The following is an 18,757-nucleotide window of genomic DNA, read 5'->3' as shown; positions in this document are numbered from 1 at the left end:
TCAATAAAGGCATAAAAGCCCCAAAAACATCTTTAAGTTTCCCCCAAAAACATAAACTAATGATGAGAAATAATTTCACCCACTGTTTAGTTTCATTAAATAATAATAATAATAATAATAATAATAATAATAATAATAGATGTTGACTGTTTAATATAACACTGATGGTTTAATGTGTCATTAAACCATTTAAACAACGTCACTATATTCACTTCTAGCTGATAAGAACCATAAAATGACTTATGTATTCACACACACACACACACACACACACACACACACACACACACACACACACACACACACACACACACACACACACACACACACACACACACACACACACTTCATGTGATGTATGGCTTTATATATGGAATTCATAGAGTAAATGTATGTGATAAGTTACACCACACATACATTTAGAACAATAGAATCAACTCAGCAGAACTTTTCTGTGTTTTCCTTTAGAGTTCTCCTTAATGTCTGACTGTTTACATTATGAATAATAAACTATTATTCATTACATTATGAATAATAAACTATTATTCATTACATTATGAATAATAAACTATTATTCATTACATTATGAATAATAAACTATTATTCATTACATTATGAATAATAAACTATTATTCATTACATTATGAATAATAAACTATTATTCATTACATTATGAATAATAAACTATTCAGTAATTGTAAGGCTGTATTGTATCAGATAGTCTATAAGTCTATATTTTAGTTTAGAGAGAAGATAATCAGCTGATTTATAAACTAACTTATAGTGTTTAAACACATGAACATATTATAACATGTTGTAAAACATTATTGTTTAAAACACAGTTCTTTTGTTTGAGAACAAAGGTTGCGTGCGCGCGCGCGCACACACACACACACACACACACACACACACACACACACACACACACACACACACACACACACACACACACACACACACACAGCTATAGTCATATAGACAGTATTAGGCTACAGTGTATCTTTAATAAAGTAAACATTAAACACAACATGTATTAAATAAAAGCTGTTTAATCATTAGATCTGTAGTTTAATCATTAGATCTGTAGTTTCATCATTAGATCTGTAGTTTAACTCTCTTACCTGTTCGGTTCAGTCTGTCCGGTTCGATCCCCGGCGGACAGACAGACAGACGGTTTGTAGATCTAATACAATATTCACTGTATAATACAACTGTTCACTGTTTAGAACGTGTGTGTGTGTGTGTGTGTGTGTGTGTGTGTGTGTGAGGTACATCACGCTGTCATGTGACCTGCTGCACTTCCCGTTTGTTCCACGGTACATAGAAAGAAGGTACAGTCATCTACGTCATTTTCTCTATCGTGCATTTCCAGCCGGCAGATTCGTCACCATTTCAGTTCAGTTCAGTTTTATTTTCAGTTTCTTTGGACAAGCATACAAAATACAGAATTGGTAAATATATATATATATATATATATATATATATATATATATATATATATGCATATGTACATACAATTAATTTACACTAGTATTCATAATAATCATAGACCAATTAATTGTTTACTAAAATTGAGACTGGATGCGCAGGTGATTGTTTCACGCAATCAATTTCCAACCTGTTGTTTCGGGGTGCGCTAGTTTCAGCACACCCCAACCCCCTCTTGTGTGTTGGCTAGTGTGGCACGTCCTGGCGAGACCTGATAGAATGGGTTGGTTCTTATCAGTGTGACGTCGTCTGTTAAGGGGTCTATAGTATCAATCATGACCATGGAGCCAGACTGCATGGTGACAGTGAAATGCATTGAGTTAATGAGAGTTAATGATAGTTAATGACAGTTAATGAGAGTTAATTAGAGTTAATGACAGTTAATGAGAGTTAATGAGAGTTAATGACGGTTAATGACAGTTAATGAGAGTTAATGAGAGTTAATGAGAGTTAATGACAGTTAATGACAGTTAATGAGAGTTACTGAGAGTTAATGACAGTTAATGAGAGTTACTGAGAGTTACTGAGAGTTAATGACAGTTAATGACAGTTAATGAGAGTTAATGAGAGTTAATGAGAGTTAATGACAGTTAATGAGAGTTAATGACAGTTAATGAGAGTTAATGAGAGTTAATGACAGTTAATGACAGTTAATGAGAGTTAATGACAGTTAATGAGAGTTAATGAGAGTTAATGAGAGTTAATGAGAGTTACTGAGAGTTAATGAGAGTTAATGAGAGTTAATGACAGTTAATGAGAGTTAATGAGAGTTACTGAGAGTTACTGAGAGTTAATGAGAGTTACTGAGAGTTAATGACAGTTAATGACAGTTAATGCCAGTTAATGAGAGTTAATGAGAGTTAATGACAGTTAATGACAGTTAATGACAGTTAATGACAGTTAATGACAGTTAATGACAATTAATGACAGCCCAGTGGATCAGCTCATGAATACAGGGGTACAATGCTCACTGGACGGCCTTGCACGCTGTGCTGGAACCTAATTGACCAGGAGCACACGCATAGATTTAAAACTACTTTAAATTCACAATGGACAATATCAACTGTCCATTGTGTGACTTGCAGTGTATGTGTTAAGCGACGTGCGCGTCACGTCATTGATAATAGAGTGCAAGAACATACCAAATGAGCATTGCATGCCTGTGAACAGCATATATTTATGAATGACTGAGACCTTTGTAAAGTAATTGCTTCTGGAAAATAAAAGAAGACATAATTATCATACATTGTGTTGCTTTTCAACGTGTACGCTATATACGTTTATTGAGCTTCTAAAGAGCACAAAGTACAAGATATTGCAGAGACAGAAACCTGTGTTGCCATGTCCACTTATTATAAGCGACTTTGGGCTTATTTTTCTGTAAAGTTGCTTGTAAATGTTGGTAGTTTGTTTTTTGGTCTTTGCCAGATTTTCTGACAGATTTTTAGATGTTTAAATGCCTCAATACAATTATACAGAGTGCTAAAAAAATACAAACTAAAATACATTTATCTCTGACAAAGGACACAAACAATCGTTCAGAAATAGTGTTTGTTCACAAGCCGGTCCAGCTGGCTGTCATAGACTGTACCTTCTTTTCTATTTACCTTGTTTTTTCCCGGAGGTCACGTCACGTGACTTCAACGTGTCACGTGACCAGCGTCGTCATTAACCTCGTGTGACCACCGGGCTTCCCGTGGTTCCTATTGGCTGCTCAGTACTCACATCCGGTCTAGATTCCGCCCTACTGTATCCGGTCATTTTCACTCACACATTAATGCACGTGCCATTTCCGTTTTTGCTCCGGGCTCAGACCGGATGTGCAACATGCAGAGTGAATAGATCCCATAATGTTTTAATATAACATTCCAGTGAATCCAGTCTGACTCACACAGTGGTGGAAACAGTACTCAAATGTTTTACTTGAGTTAAGTATCATAAAATAAATACTCTGTTACAAGTAAAAGTCCGCAATATTTGCTTCTGAGATGTTGTGGAGTAGAAGTAAAAGTAGGCCTACTTCAAAATTGTACTTAAGTACAGTACTTGAGTAAATGTATTTAGTACATTTATACCACTGGACATAACTGTGTTGTTATAGTTTCCTTAAAACGTAAAAAGAAAACCCAAACAATAAATAGATGTACATGATGTGAACATGATGGTGCATCCTCATTTATCATTATCACAACATTTACTCTACTTTTAGTTTCCCCCCAAAATGACAGGTTTTGTAGTAATTGTGGAAATATTAGGCCTTAAAGGGTTAGTTCAGATTTTTTGAGTATTTTCTGTAGGAAATACTTACCATTAATGTAGTGGTTGCAAAGGTATTAATTGATTGCCCGAGTCCCGTGGTCAGAGTTATGGTCCGTTTCTGATAAATATGAATGTAGTTCCGGTAGATTAGTAGATTTGGTGGGGGCCGCTCATTAAAAATAAAAATAAATAAAAAACTAGCGTCATTTGTATTGTTGACCTATTTCTACCATATAGAGCAGGTTTCGTTCAATTTCGACCCCTCTGTCACATGGTACTATTTTTTGTGTCATATATTTTGTGCGTGAGTAGGCTGCCGCGGCGCAGTGATTCTGGACACAAACATTAGTACCATGTGACAGAGGGGTCGAAATTGAACGAAACTTTCTCTATATGGTAGATATAGGTCAACAATACAAATGATGTTATTTTTTTATTTTTAATGAGCGGCCCCCACCAAGTCTACTAATCTACCGGAACTACTTCATATTTATCAGAAACGGACCATAACTCTGACCACGGGACTCTGGCAATCAATTAATACCTTTGCAACCACTACATTAATGGTAAGTATTTCCTACAGAAAATACTCAAAAAATCTGAACTAACCCTTTAAATGTCATGTTCCCCCATTTATGAATGTAATGAAAATAAAATATAACATGAATAAGAGAGAGCACCACAGTACAGGTACAGGTACCCACTAGACAATCAGGTTATCAATGATATGTATTTAGCTGTATGTAATGTATATGATATGTATTTAGCTGATAATCAGGTTATAAATGATATGTATTTAGCTGTATGTAATGTATATGATATGTATTTAGCTGTGGACAGTCAGACAACGTATTTGAAAATGTTTACAGAAGAGATATCATTTCTTTTTGAAAATGGCCCAAGTATAACATAGGTGTCAAAAGGTTAAACTAATTTTAATGCCGTGTTACCTCATTTATCTGGGGACCTCCTGGAACGCCCCCAAGGACCCCTGGGGGTCCCCACACCCCACCTTGAGAAGCAGTGCATTAGAACAGCAGCACACTGGACTGTTAATGGGATCAAAGTCGACACAACACCGTGATGATGATACAGACAGTACTGAGGACAATATGATATCATATACGTTTTTACATGTACGTGTTAAGTAGAGTACTTGAGTAAATGTACTTAGTTACTTTACACCACTGACTGTGGACAATATAAGTTATTACATGTTGAGCAGGCTGGGAGTCCAACGGCTTTACAAAACGTTATGGTTTTATTGTTTCAAAAGAACAGGGAAGCAAAACTCAAAAGGACAAAGAAAGAAATAAGAGAAATATACAATAAAAAGACACAAACAGTAAATGAAAAAGTTCAAAGGGATCAAAAGGCCATGATTTCACATGTTGAGGGGGATGAGAGTAGTAGAGTACAGTGTTAACCATACATACTGTACAGTGAAACCAGCTCATATTTATTCACTACAGATATTACTAAGAATGGTCCATTCATTTTATTCCATTATCGTTTCACAATAAATGATAAACAAAGCGAATGTCTTGTTTCCATAACGTTACACAGAGAAGGACCTACAGAGAAGGTCCTACGGTACATAACGTTACACAGAGAAGGTCCTACGGTACATAACGTTACACAGAGAAGGTCCTACGGTACATAACGTTACACAGAGAAGGTCCTACGGTACATAACGTTACACAGAGAAGGTCCTACGGTACATAACGTTACACAGAGAAGGTCCTACGGTACATAACGTTACACAGAGAAGGTCCTACGGTACATAACGTTACACAGAGAAGGACCTACGGTACATAACGTTACACAGAGAAGGTCCTACGGTACATAACGTTACACAGAGAAGGTCCTACGGTACATAACGTTACACAGAGAAGGTCCTACGGTACATAACGTTACACAGAGAAGGTCCTACGGTACATAACGTTACACAGAGATTAGGATGAAAAGGATCAACTTGGATCATGTCACAGCAAAGAGTTACAGTGATGTAATAACATATTATTATTGTTGTTGTTGCTGTCAGGCAGAAACCTACCATCTCTATACTTTGTATGTTTTATTTAGTTATTCATACATTAATATTTGTATGTTTTATTTATTCATACATTAAAGCTCAACTCTAATTCCCCAAAAAACTAAACAATTTGAAGTGAAACTGAAAGAGGTCACGTCTCTGGATTCTATAAATCTTTAACCAATGACCAGTATTAACCAGTATTAACCAGTATTAACCAGTATTAACCAGTATTAACCAGATCTTGACATAGAGTTGGACATTTGACAATGATAGCTTTTTTTTAAGTAGTTTTGGACGTTAAAGTTTTCCACCTGACAGCAAAGAAATGATATTTAGATTAAAAACCCAAGACAACCCCCAATCAACAGCCACTATTTGTATGATTCCACCCCCCCTCCCCCACCTGGACCCCCCAGACATTAGGACTAAGAAACTATACAGTCAAAGCTCAAGGACTCTTTTTCCTCTGCTTTATTTTCTTCTTTTGAAAAATAATTTGTTCTATTTCTAAATGTGTTTCTAATGAACTGCTTTAACCCTTAAAGACCAGGAGCACATCTGTGTCATTTTAGATTTCTTTGGCTATTCAAAAATAGCAGATCTACAAGCTCGTAGCGTGGCACCGAGTGCCACGCTACGAGCTTGTAGATCTGCTATTTTTGGAAAAATCGTGAAAATGTGTGCAAATCTTTGAATATATATTTTTTAAAGCGTACATTTTAAGCAACTTCTGGGGGTCCCTGGAACAACATGTTTTGAGATGGGGGTCCACGGCCAAATACATCATTTTGGTGGTCCTTCACATGAAAAGGTTTGAGAACCTCTGATATTATTAATATTAATATTATAGCAACAACAAACTTAGGATTTAGAAGACATTTTGTAGAACCCTAGAAGCAAGCACAAGATCTTTCATAAAAAATGCAGATCTACAAGCTCATAGCACGGCACGCACCATGAGCTTGTAGATCTGCTATTTTTCATTAGCCAAAGAAATGTAAAGATGACACACAGATGTGTTCCCGGTCTTAAAGGGTTAAAGACCAAACCATCGTCTCTCATGTCTGAACTCTGAACTCCACAACCGAGTAGATCTGATATTCATCTGATCTACAAGACCACACGCTGTGGAGGAGCTCAGTAAGGTCTTGTAGATCTACAAGCGGTAGAACTTTGAGGTCTTGTAAATCTACAAGCGGTAGAACTTTGAGGACTTGTAGATCTACAAGCTGTAGAACTTGAGGCTGCGGTCCATCCCTGCAGAGGCCAGGAACTGAGCGTTTTCCCCAAACGCCACGCCCGTCACCACACCTGTGTGTTCTAAGAAATACACACACACACACACACACACACACACACACACACACTTTAATATCAAACACACACACATTTACTTTGTATGCACACTCCCTAGAGGTCAAGGAAAAACCTTTGCCCTGCATTTTTCACATCTGCCTTTTATAGCGCCACCAAGAGGCTGACTTATGTAAAACACATCTTTTTATATTACTCCTTCCCATTTTATCCAAATTTCATGCAAATCGGTACACATGATCTCTATAGTCATGTGATCCAGACGGATGCGTTCGATTTTTCATATTCCATCCTGATTGGCTAAGATTCACATCTAAAGTGTGCAGTAGTGGCTTGTTTTGAACAAAATGCTGCAAATCATGAACGCAGCGTCCGATTGCGGTGAAACGTTCCACGCACATTAACACTATGTTGAGGAACAAATGCCACCCTTTTAACATTGGCCTGTTGTAGCGCCACCAGCAGGTCAAATTTTGCATGTTACCTGTGTAACATAAACATTATTTACTTTTATATCAAACACGGATGTGTACTCATGTACGTGTACACACACACACACACACACACACACACACACACACACACACACACACACACACACACACACACACACACACACACACACACAATGTGTTCTACAGATACACAAACACTATTTACTTTCATCAAACACACACACACACCCCTGTGTACTTAGCAAACACAAAGACAATACATATGTTCATCACATAAACACAGATATGAAAGTACATTTCTCACTGAATAAAGATAAAGCCTTGAATGAATGACTTTATAAAACAATGACCTCATCTCTCAGCACTTTGAACCTGAGCAGTTCAGAGGTCAATTTAGGTGAATTAAATCTTTCACACATTTTCAAGTAGGTAGTTAAAAACATCAGATCTGCAAGCTCACAACGCACCATGATGTGATATATTGTGAGCTTGTAGAGCAGCTATTTTCACTGTTTTTAGATTAAGTGAGTAATCTAGCAATTGCTGATTTAAGTCTCAGTTGTTCTCCTCACAAATAATGTGAGACAGGAAACTAACTGCTGGTGAAAATTACACAAACTAGAAAAAGTGCTCCTCCACCAGGTCAGATAGGTTATTGAGGCCTCCTGGTGGCGCTATAATAGGCCAATGTGAAAAGGGTTCTTAGGTCTTGCAAGGCAATCGGACACTGCATTCATGATTTGAGGATTTGAATTTTGTTCCATTTTTTTTTGTGCTAAATTAGACCTGCTGGTGGCGCTATAACAGGCCAATGTTAAATGGTAGCATTTGTTTCTCAACATAGTGTGAAAGTGCGTGCAAAGTTTGACAGTAATCGGGCGCTGCATTCACGATTTGCAGCATTTTGTTCTAAACGGGCCACTACTGCAAACTTTAGATGTGAATCTTAGCCAATCAGGATGGAATATGAAAAATTAAACAGATCCGTCATGATCACATGACTATAGAGATTATGTGTACAGAGTTGCGTGAAATTTGGATAAAATCAGAAGGAGTAATATAAAGAAATATGTTTTACATAAGTCGGCCTCCTGGTGGCGCTATAAAAGGTAAATGTGAAAAATGCAGGATAAAGGTTTTTCCTTGACCTCTAGGGAGTGTGCATACAACGTTTTACACAGATCGGTGCAGTTATAGGTAAAAACACGAATGGAAACAGACTTTAAGAGGACTTAAAGGAGGAAACAGACTTTAAGAGGACTTAAAGGAGGAAACAGACTTTAAGAGGACTTAAAGGAGGAAACAGACTTTAAGAGGACTTAAAGGAGGAAACAGACTTTAAGAGGACTTAAAGGAGGAAACAGACTTTAAGAGGACTTAAAGGAGGAAACAGACTTTAAGTGGACTTGATGGAGGAAACAGACTTTAAGAGGACTTAAAGGAGGAAACAGACTTTAAGAGGACTTAAAGGAGGAAACAGACTTTAAGAGGACTTGATGGAGGAAACAGACTTTAAGAGGACTTAAAGGAGGAAACAGACTTTAAGAGGACTTAAAGGAGGAAACAGACTTTAAGAGGACTTGATGGAGGAAACCGACTTTAAGAGGACTTAAAGGAGGAAACAGACTTTAAGAGGACTTAAAGGAGGAAACCGACTTTAAGAGGACTTAAAGGAGGAAACAGACTTTAAGAGGACTTAAAGGAGGAAACAGACTTTAAGAGGACTTAAAGGAGGAAACAGACTTTAAGAGGACTTGATGGAGGAAACCGACTTTAAGAGGACTTAAAGGAGGAAACAGACTTTAAGAGGACTTGGAGGAAACAGACTTTAAGAGGACTTAAAGGAGGAAACAGACTTTAAGAGGACTTGATGGAGGAAACCGACTTTAAGAGGACTTAAAGGAGGAAACCGACTTTAAGAGGACTTAAAGGAGGAAACAGACTTTAAGAGGACTTAAAGGAGGAAACAGACTTTAAGAGGACTTAAAGGAGGAAACAGACTTTAAGAGGACTTGATGGAGGAAACAGACTTTAAGAGGACTTAAAGGAGGAAACAGACTTTAAGTGGACTTGATGGAGGAAACAGACTTTAAGAGGACTTAAAGGAGGAAACAGACTTTAAGAGGACTTGATGGAGGAAACAGACTTTAAGAGGACTTAAAGGAGGAAACAGACTTTAAGAGGACTTGATGGAGGAAACAGACTTTAAGAGGACTTAAAGGAGGAAACAGACTTTAAGAGGACTTAAAGGAGGAAACAGACTTTAAGAGGACTTGATGGAGGAAACCGACTTTAAGAGGACTTAAAGGAGGAAACAGACTTTAAGAGGACTTGGAGGAAACAGACTTTAAGAGGACTTAAAGGAGGAAACAGACTTTAAGAGGACTTAAAGGAGGAAACCGACTTTAAGAGGACTTGATGGAGGAAACAGACTTTAAGAGGACTTAAAGGAGGAAACAGACTTTAAGAGGACTTAAGGAGGAAACAGACTTTAAGAGGACTTAAAGGAGGAAACAGACTTTAAGAGGACTTGATGGAGGAAACAGACTTTAAGAGGACTTAAAGGAGGAAACAGACTTTAAGAGGACTTAAAGGAGGAAACAGACTTTAAGAGGACTTAAAGGAGGAAACAGACTTTAAGAGGACTTAAAGGAGGAAACAGACTTTAAGAGGACTTGATGGAGGAAACAGACTTTAAGAGGACTTAAAGGAGGAAACAGACTTTAAGTGGACTTAAAGGAGGAAACAGACTTTAAGAGGACTTGAAGGAGGAAACAGACTTTAAGAGGACTTAAAGGAGGAAACAGACTTTAAGAGGACTTAAAGGAGGAAACAGACTTTAAGAGGACTTAAAGGAGGAAACAGACTTTAAGAGGACTTAAAGGAGGAAACAGACTTTAAGAGGACTTAAAGGAGGAAACAGACTTTAAGAGGACTTAAAGGAGGAAACAGACTTTAAGAGGACTTAAAGGAGGAAACAGACTTTAAGAGGACTTAAAGGAGGAAACAGACTTTAAGAGGACTTAAAGGAGGAAACAGACTTTAAGAGGACTTAAAGGAGGAAACAGACTTTAAGAGGACTTAAAGGAGGAAACAGACTTTAAGAGGACTTGATGGAGGAAACAGACTTTAAGTGGACTTAAAGGAGGAAACAGACTTTAAGAGGACTTGATGGAGGAAACAGACTTTAAGTGGACTTAAAGGAGGAAACAGACTTTAAGAGGACTTAAAGGAGGAAACAGACTTTAAGAGGACTTAAAGGAGGAAACAGACTTTAAGAGGACTTGATGGAGGAAACAGACTTTAAGAGGACTTAAAGGAGGAAACAGACTTTAAGAGGACTTAAAGGAGGAAACAGACTTTAAGAGGACTTAAAGGAGGAAACAGACTTTAAGTGGACTTAAAGGAGGAAACAGACTTTAAGTGGACTTAAAGGAGGAAACAGACTTTAAGAGGACTTGATGGAGGAAACAGACTTTAAGAGGACTTAAAGGAGGAAACAGACTTTAAGAGGACTTGATGGAGGAAACAGACTTTAAGTGGACTTAAAGGAGGAAACAGACTTTAAGAGGACTTGATGGAGGAAACAGACTTTAAGAGGACTTAAAGGAGGAAACAGACTTTAAGTGGACTTAAAGGAGGAAACAGACTTTAAGAGGACTTAAAGGAGGAAACAGACTTTAAGAGGACTTAAAGGAGGAAACAGACTTTAAGAGGACTTAAAGGAGGAAACAGACTTTAAGAGGACTTAAAGGAGGAAACAGACTTTAAGTGGACTTAAAGGAGGAAACAGACTTTAAGAGGACTTAAAGGAGGAAACAGACTTTAAGAGGACTTAAAGGAGGAAAAGGAGGAAACAGACTTTAAGAGGACTTAAAGGAGGAAACAGACTTTAAGAGGACTTAAAGGAGGAAACAGACTTTAAGAGGACTGAAAGGAGGAAACAGACTTTAAGAGGACTTAAAGGAGGAAACAGACTTTAACACATTGCCTGCCTAAGACGTATATATACGTCATTTAGAAATCAGCTGTTGCCTGCCAATGACGTATATATACGTCTTTGGAAAAAAGGGAAAAAAAAAAATTTTTTTTCAAAAAAAAAATTTTTTTTTTTTTTTTGCATTTTTTTATAATTTCAACCCTTGTCGAATTATGAACAGATTAGGAGCTAAAAATGTTCGAAGATTTGCTGCTCCATTCACTTCAATGTTAAAATTCAAACGGACAAACAATTCACTTTGTTTTTTGGTTTAAAACTACTGCTTTTGAGCTATATTGAAACATCAACCAAACATGTCAACGAGGTCAAAATGACCTCGTTGACATTTGTGAAACCACACCTGAATCTCATCTGTGATTAGAAACCATCTGGGGATCAATCATACTGGAGGAAAAAAATCTGTGGCTACGCGAACAGGTACCAAAAACATGGCAAAACCCTGGCAGGCAACAGCTAAAAATCTGAAAAAACTCTGGCAGGCAATGTGTTAAGAGGACTTAAAGGAGGAAACAGACTTTAAGAGGACTTAAAGGAGGAAACAGACTTTAAGAGGACTTAAAGGAGGAAACAGACTTTAAGAGGACTTAAAGGAGGAAACAGACTTTAAGAGGACTTAAAGGAGGAAACAGACTTTATCACGTGAACACTGAGGGCTTTTTCTCACCAGAGAAGTTGAGGACTTCAGACCACTGCTTACAGATGTAGACCCTGATGTCAGACCCTCCTACAGCCAGGTAGGTTCCACTCTGATCAAAGACCAGAGACTTCACCTACAACACAATAAAACATTACATATTAAATATATGAATATATGAATATATTAAACACTCTGATCAAAGACCAGAGACTTCACCTACAACACAATAAAACATTACATATTAAATATATGAATATATGAATATATTAAACACTCTGATCAAAGACCAGAGACTTCACCTACAACACAATAAAACATTACATATTAAATATATGAATATATGAATATATTAAACACTCTGATCAAAGACCAGAGACTTCACCTACAACACAATAAAACATTACATATTAAATATTAATATTATATATTAAACCCAGTCTCAAACTCTGCTCAAACACCACAAACTTAAATAATGTGTCTTTATGGAGGCTGTCCACTAACATAGAACCTCTTTATGGAGGATGTCCACTAACATAGAACCTCTTTATGGAGGCTGTCCACTAACATAGAACCTCTTTATGGAGGATGTCCACTAACATAGAACCTCTTTATGGAGGATGTCCACTAACATAGAACCTCTTTATGGAGGATGTCCACTAACATAGAACCTCTTTATGGAGGATGTCCACTAACATAGAACCTCTTTATGGAGGATGTCCACTAACATAGAACCTCTTTATGGAGGCTGTCCACTAACATAGAACCTCTTTATGGAGGCTGTCCACTAACATAGAACCTCTTTATGGAGGATGTCCACTAACATAGAACCTCTTTATGGAGGATGTCCACTAACATAGAACCTCTTTATGGAGGATGTCCACTAACATAGAACCTCTTTATGGAGGCTGTCCACTAACATAGAACCTCTTTATGGAGGATGTCCACTAACATAGAACCTCTTTATGGAGGATGTCCACTAACATAGAACCTCTTTATGGAGGATGTCCACTAACATAGAACCTCTTTATGGAGGATGTCCACTAACATAGAACCTCTTTATGGAGGCTGTCCACTAACATAGAACCTCTTTATGGAGGATGTCCACTAACATAGAACCTCTTTGCCTCTGCACTGCCTGTATGATAACCTATGAAACATCATTGCTCATGAGCTCCAGTCAGGCTTCATCAGGATAGATCAGGTATAGATGTGTGTTTCCTCAGTGAGCTGAGACACACTTACCCATCACAGACCCACAAGACAACAAAACACATTAATACCATGGTAAGGGCAATTATTCAGTGATTATGGAGAAAAGGAAAAAGACAAACTCCTCTCTGCTCCCACTAGAAGAGCTTTGTGTTCACATTATGAACATTATGTTCAAGTGAACCGCACCGAGGACAAGAAGAGAATCTAACTCAGTATGGTTCACTTCATAGAGAACCTAACTCAGTATGGTTCACTTCAAAGAGAACCTAACTCAGTATGGTTCACTTCAAAGAGAATCTAACTCAGTATGGTTCACTTCATAGAGAATCTAACTCAGTATGGTTCACTTCATAGAGAATCTAACTCAGTATGGTTCACTTCATAGAGAATCTAACTCAGTATGGTTCACTTCAGAGAGAATCTAACTCAGTATGGTTCACTTCATAGAGAATCTAACTCAGTATGGTTCACTTCAGAGAGAATCTAACTCAGTATGGTTCACTTCATAGAGAATCTAACTCAGTATGGTTCACTTCAAAGAGAATCTAACTCAGTATGGTTCACTTCATAGAGAATCTAACTCAGTACGGTTCACTTCATAGAGAATCTAACTCAGTACGGTTCACTTCATAGAGAATCTAACTCAGTACGGTTCACTTCATAGAGAATCTAACACAGTATGGTTCACTTCATAGATAATCTAACTCAGTATGGTTCACTTCATAGAGAATCTAACACAGTATGGTTCACTTCATAGAGAATCTAACTCAGTATGGTTCACTTCATAGAGAATCTAACTCAGTATGGTTCACTTCATAGAGAATCTAACTCAGTATGGTTCACTTCAGAGAGAATCTAACTCAGTATGGTTCACTTCAGAGAGAATCTAACACAGTATGGTTCACTTCATAGAGAATCTAACTCAGTATGGTTCACTTCATAGATAATCTAACTCAGTATGGTTCACTTCATAGATAATCTAACACAGTATGGTTCACTTCATAGATAATCTAACTCAGTATGGTTCACTTCAGAGAGAATCTAACACAGTATGGTTCACTTCATAGATAATCTAACACAGTATGGTTCACTTCATAGATAATCTAACTCAGTATGGTTCACTTCAGAGAGAATCTAACACAGTATGGTTCACTTCAAAGAGAATCTAACTCAGTATGGTTCACTTCAAAGAGAATCTAACTCAGTATGGTTAACTTCAAAGAGAATCTAACTCAGTACGGTTCACTTCAGACAGAATCTAACACAGTATGGTTCACTTCAAAGAGAATCTAACTCAGTATGGTTCACTTCAGAGAGAATCTAACACAGTATGGTTCACTTCAAAGAGAATCTAACTCAGTATGGTTCACTTCAGAGAGAATCTAACTCAGTATGGTTCACTTCAAAGAGAATCTAACTCAGTATGGTTCACTTCAGAGAGAATCTAACTCAGTATGGTTCACTTCAGAGAGAATCTAACTCAGTATGGTTCACTTCAGAGAGAATCTAACTCAGTATGGTTCACTTCAGAGAGAATCTAACTCAGTATGGTTCACTTCAGAGAGAATCTAACACAGTATGGTTCACTTCAAAGAGAATCTAACTCAGTATGGTTCACTTCAGAGAGAATCTAACACAGTATGGTTCACTTCAAAGAGAATCTAACTCAGTATGGTTCACTTCAGAGAGAATCTAACTCAGTATGGTTCACTTCATAGAGAATCTAACACTATGTAAAAAAAAACACAGAGACACGTTCATGCTTTCAGAGTGTTAGCTCTTTTACTAAATGTCTAAATGTAATGTTTTCACCTCATAGTTGTTGTCCAGAGCGATGGTCTTGAAGTTCTTCAGCTTCCTCAGATCCCACAGCTTCAGAGAACTGTCCTGAGCGCCTGGAATAATAATAATATAAATCAAAGTTTATTTATATAGGCATACATCAAGTGCAGTTCATTGTGCTTCACAGAATAGGTTTAAAAATAAATATGAACCAGACAGGAGAGCATTGCAATAGTTAATCCTACTGGTAAAAAAACAGTGAATTAATTTTTCTGTATCAGCCTGAGAAAGAAATGAAATATCACAGAACTGTGCCTGGAGGAATAATAATAGTTTTGATAATAATAATAATACTATCACAGCTTCAGAGATCTGTGTTTGCATCAGAATAATTGACAACACTTTGTCAGCTTAGAGCTAGAGTTAGGGGTTAAGGGTTAAACTCAGGTCACTTGTGCCCAGATACTAGTATCCCTTCTCAGCGATAGAGGTGACCGGTCCTGAGTGACCAGGGTTAGGTGTAAGGCTTATGGTTAAGTTACCTGTAGCCAGGTAGTATCCGTTCTCAGAGAAGGTGATAGGGGTGACCGGTCCTGAGTGACCAGGGTTAGCGGTTAAAGGTTAAAGGTTAAAGGTTACCTGTAGCCAGGTAGTATCCGTTCTCAGAGAAGGCGATAGAGGTGACCGGTCCAGAGTGTCCAGGGAAGTTGGCCACGTTGGTGCGTTCCTTCAGATCCCAGATCTTGATCTGAGAGTCGGCCGTTCCTGTTCCGAAGATCAGCCCGTCAGGATGGAACTGAGCACAGGTCAGAGCTGGAGGGGAGGAGGCGGGGATATGTTAATGACATGGTAATGATATGTTAATGATAACATAACCACATATGATCAAGTAGAAACCTGCCACAGAAGTTTAAAGCTTCATGTTAACACACTCACTACAGAGACACATTACATATACTGTCTGTTTAATGATGTAGAGGACCTCTATATTAACACACTCACTACAGAGACACATTACATATACTGTCTGTTTAATGATGTAGAGGACCTCTATATTAACACACTCACTACAGAGACATTACATATACTGTCTGTTTAATGATGTAGAGGACCACTATATTAACACACTCACTACAGAGACATTACATATACTGTCTGTTTAATGATGTAGAGGACCTCTATATTAACACACTCACTACAGAGACACATTACATATACTGTCTGTTTAATGATGTAGAGGACCACTATATTAACACACTCACTACAGAGACACATTACATATACTGTCTGTTTAATGATGTAGAGGACCTCTATATTAACACACTCACTACAGAGACACATTACATATACTGTCTGTTTAATGATGTAGAGGACCTCTATATTAACACACTCACTACAGAGACACATTACATATACTGTCTGTTTAATGATGTAGAGGACCACTATATTAACACAGACACATTACATATACTGTCTCTACGTATTCTAACGTTTTTCGCCATTCTATGTCACACAAAAGTAGGAAAAATAGACGATCTACAAGCTCAAAACTGCGACGCGTTTTGAGCTTGTAGATCGGCTATTTTTGCTATTCTAGAATTGGAATCCAGATATTTCTTTTTGCTATTTTTTAATTGGAATCCTGAAAAATAACATTTTTATTTAATTTCAAATGCATTTAGTTATACTTATGTTAACTTCATGAACTTAAATACAAATACACTGGACATAAAAAAGACAGATAGAATAGTAGAATATAGAATGTTAAATATATATATAAATATATTAATAATAATCATACATACCACATATATAAATATATTAATAATAATCATACGTACCACATATATAAATATATTAATAATAATCATACGTACCACAGGCACCGCTCTCATCAGTGACTTTGGTCAGAACTCTACCGGTCTGGATGTCAGAGAAGGCCCAGTACTGTACACACACACACACACACACACACACACACACACACACACACACACACACACACACACACACACACACACACACACACACACACACACACACACTTATATAGTTATAAAGTTAAATAGATCTATATTGTGATAGTAATCATTACTATAGAGTGTGTGTTCAGTAACAGTGTTAAATAGATCTATATTGTGATAGTAATCATTACTATAGAGTGTTTGTTCAGTAACAGTGTTAAATAGATCTATATTGTGATAGTAATCATTACTATAGAGTGTGTGATCAGTAACAGTGTTAAATAGCTCTATATTGTGATAGTAATCATTACTATAGAGTGTGTGTTCAGTAACAGTGTTAAATAGCTCTATATTGTGAAAGTAATCATTACTATAGAGTGATCAGTAACAGTGTTAAATAGCTCTATATTGTGATAGTAATCATTACTATAGAGTGATCAGTAACAGTGTTAAATAGATGTATAATCATTGGTTCATACCTGGTCTTCAGAGGAGGACAGTAGGTAGTCTCCAGTAGCGTGCAGTGACAGTCCGGTGACTCCAGCCTCGTGGGCTCGGATCACCTGGACACAGTTGCCCGCGGTAACGGACCACACCCGGATGGTGCTGTCTGGAGACGCAGAGAAGACCACCGACTGGAAATACACCAGAAACACCATTCATTTATACGTCTAATAAAACAAACACCATTCATTTATACGTCTAATAAAACAAACACCATTCATTTATACGTCTAATAAAACAAACACCATTCATTTATACGTCTAATAAAACAAACACCATTCATTTATACGTCTAATAAAACAAACACCATTCATTTATACGTCTAATAAAACAAACACCATTCATTTATACGTCTAATAAAACAAACACCATTCATTTATACGTCTAATAAAACAAACACCATTCATTTATACGTCTAATAAAACAAACACCATTCATTTATACGTCTAATAAAACAAACACCATTCATTTATACGTCTAATAAAAACTGTACATGTCCAAACCATCTCAGTCTGGCCTCTCTGTCTTTATGTCCAAAACATCTAACATGTGTCTCTGATGTACTGGTTCCTCATCCTATCATGTGTCTCTGATGTACTGGTTCCTCATCCTATCATGTGTCTCTGATGTACTGGTTCCTCATCCTATCATCTGTCTCTGATGTACTGGTTCCTCATCCTATCATGTGTCTCTGATGTACTGGTTCCTCATCCTATCATCTGTCTCTGATGTACTGGTTCCTCATCCTATCATGTGTCTCTGATGTACTGGTTCCTCATCCTATCATGTGTCTCTGATGTACTGGTTCCTCATCCTATCATGTGTCTCTGATGTACTGGTTCCTCATCCTATCATGTGTCTCTGATGTACTGGTTCCTCATCCTATCATGTGTCTCTGATGTACTGGTTCCTCATCCTATCATGTGTCTCTGATGTACTGGTTCCTCATCCTATCATCCATGTTACTCTCAGAGAGAACCTCAACATTTTAGTCTCTGCTACGTCCAGCTCTGTTTCCTGTCTTTTCCTCAGCGACCGTACATTACCTGGGAGGGGTCGTAGATTATAAATAATAATAATAATAACCTGAGAGGGGTCGTAGAT

At 37.4% G+C, this 18,757-nt stretch overlaps 2 protein-coding genes across 11 annotated transcripts in view; both read right to left on the bottom strand.

Annotated features, from left to right (window-relative positions):
- Positions 1-1,256, bottom strand: part of tcirg1b (T cell immune regulator 1, ATPase H+ transporting V0 subunit a3b) — a 40,091-nt gene extending 38,835 nt beyond the window's left edge. For 4 of the 5 annotated variants that reach the window (XR_014599567.1, XR_014599568.1, XR_014599569.1 and 1 more), the window contains exon 1: positions 1,122-1,256. The gene's annotated coding sequence lies outside the window, so the exon portion shown is untranslated. The remainder of the gene's footprint in view (positions 1-1,121) is intronic. The other variant, XM_084041938.1, reaches the window with a different exon arrangement.
- Positions 1,257-4,986: 3,730 nt separating this feature from the next.
- Positions 4,987-18,757, bottom strand: part of prpf19 (pre-mRNA processing factor 19) — a 32,542-nt gene continuing 18,771 nt past the window's right edge. For 2 of the 6 annotated variants that reach the window (XM_084041939.1, XM_084041940.1), the window contains 6 exons: positions 17,629-17,784; positions 17,063-17,132; positions 15,825-15,998; positions 15,216-15,298; positions 12,219-12,324; positions 4,987-7,105 (listed from right to left, as the gene is read on the bottom strand). In XM_084041939.1, coding sequence (XP_083898065.1) covers positions 7,008-7,105; positions 12,219-12,324; positions 15,216-15,298; positions 15,825-15,998; positions 17,063-17,132; positions 17,629-17,784 — 687 coding nt within the window. In that variant the 3' untranslated portion in view covers positions 4,987-7,007. The remainder of the gene's footprint in view (positions 7,106-12,218; positions 12,325-15,215; positions 15,299-15,824; positions 15,999-17,062; positions 17,133-17,628; positions 17,785-18,757) is intronic. The other 4 variants (XR_014599570.1, XR_014599571.1, XR_014599572.1 and 1 more) reach the window with 4 other exon arrangements.

This window comes from Gymnoscopelus microlampas (assembly GCF_963454915.1).
Source record: "Gymnoscopelus microlampas genome assembly, chromosome: 18".
Lineage (NCBI taxonomy): Eukaryota > Metazoa > Chordata > Actinopteri > Myctophiformes > Myctophidae > Gymnoscopelus > Gymnoscopelus microlampas.
The sequence above is the reverse complement of the archived record's forward strand: the minus strand, read 5'-3'. Positions and strand labels throughout refer to the sequence as shown.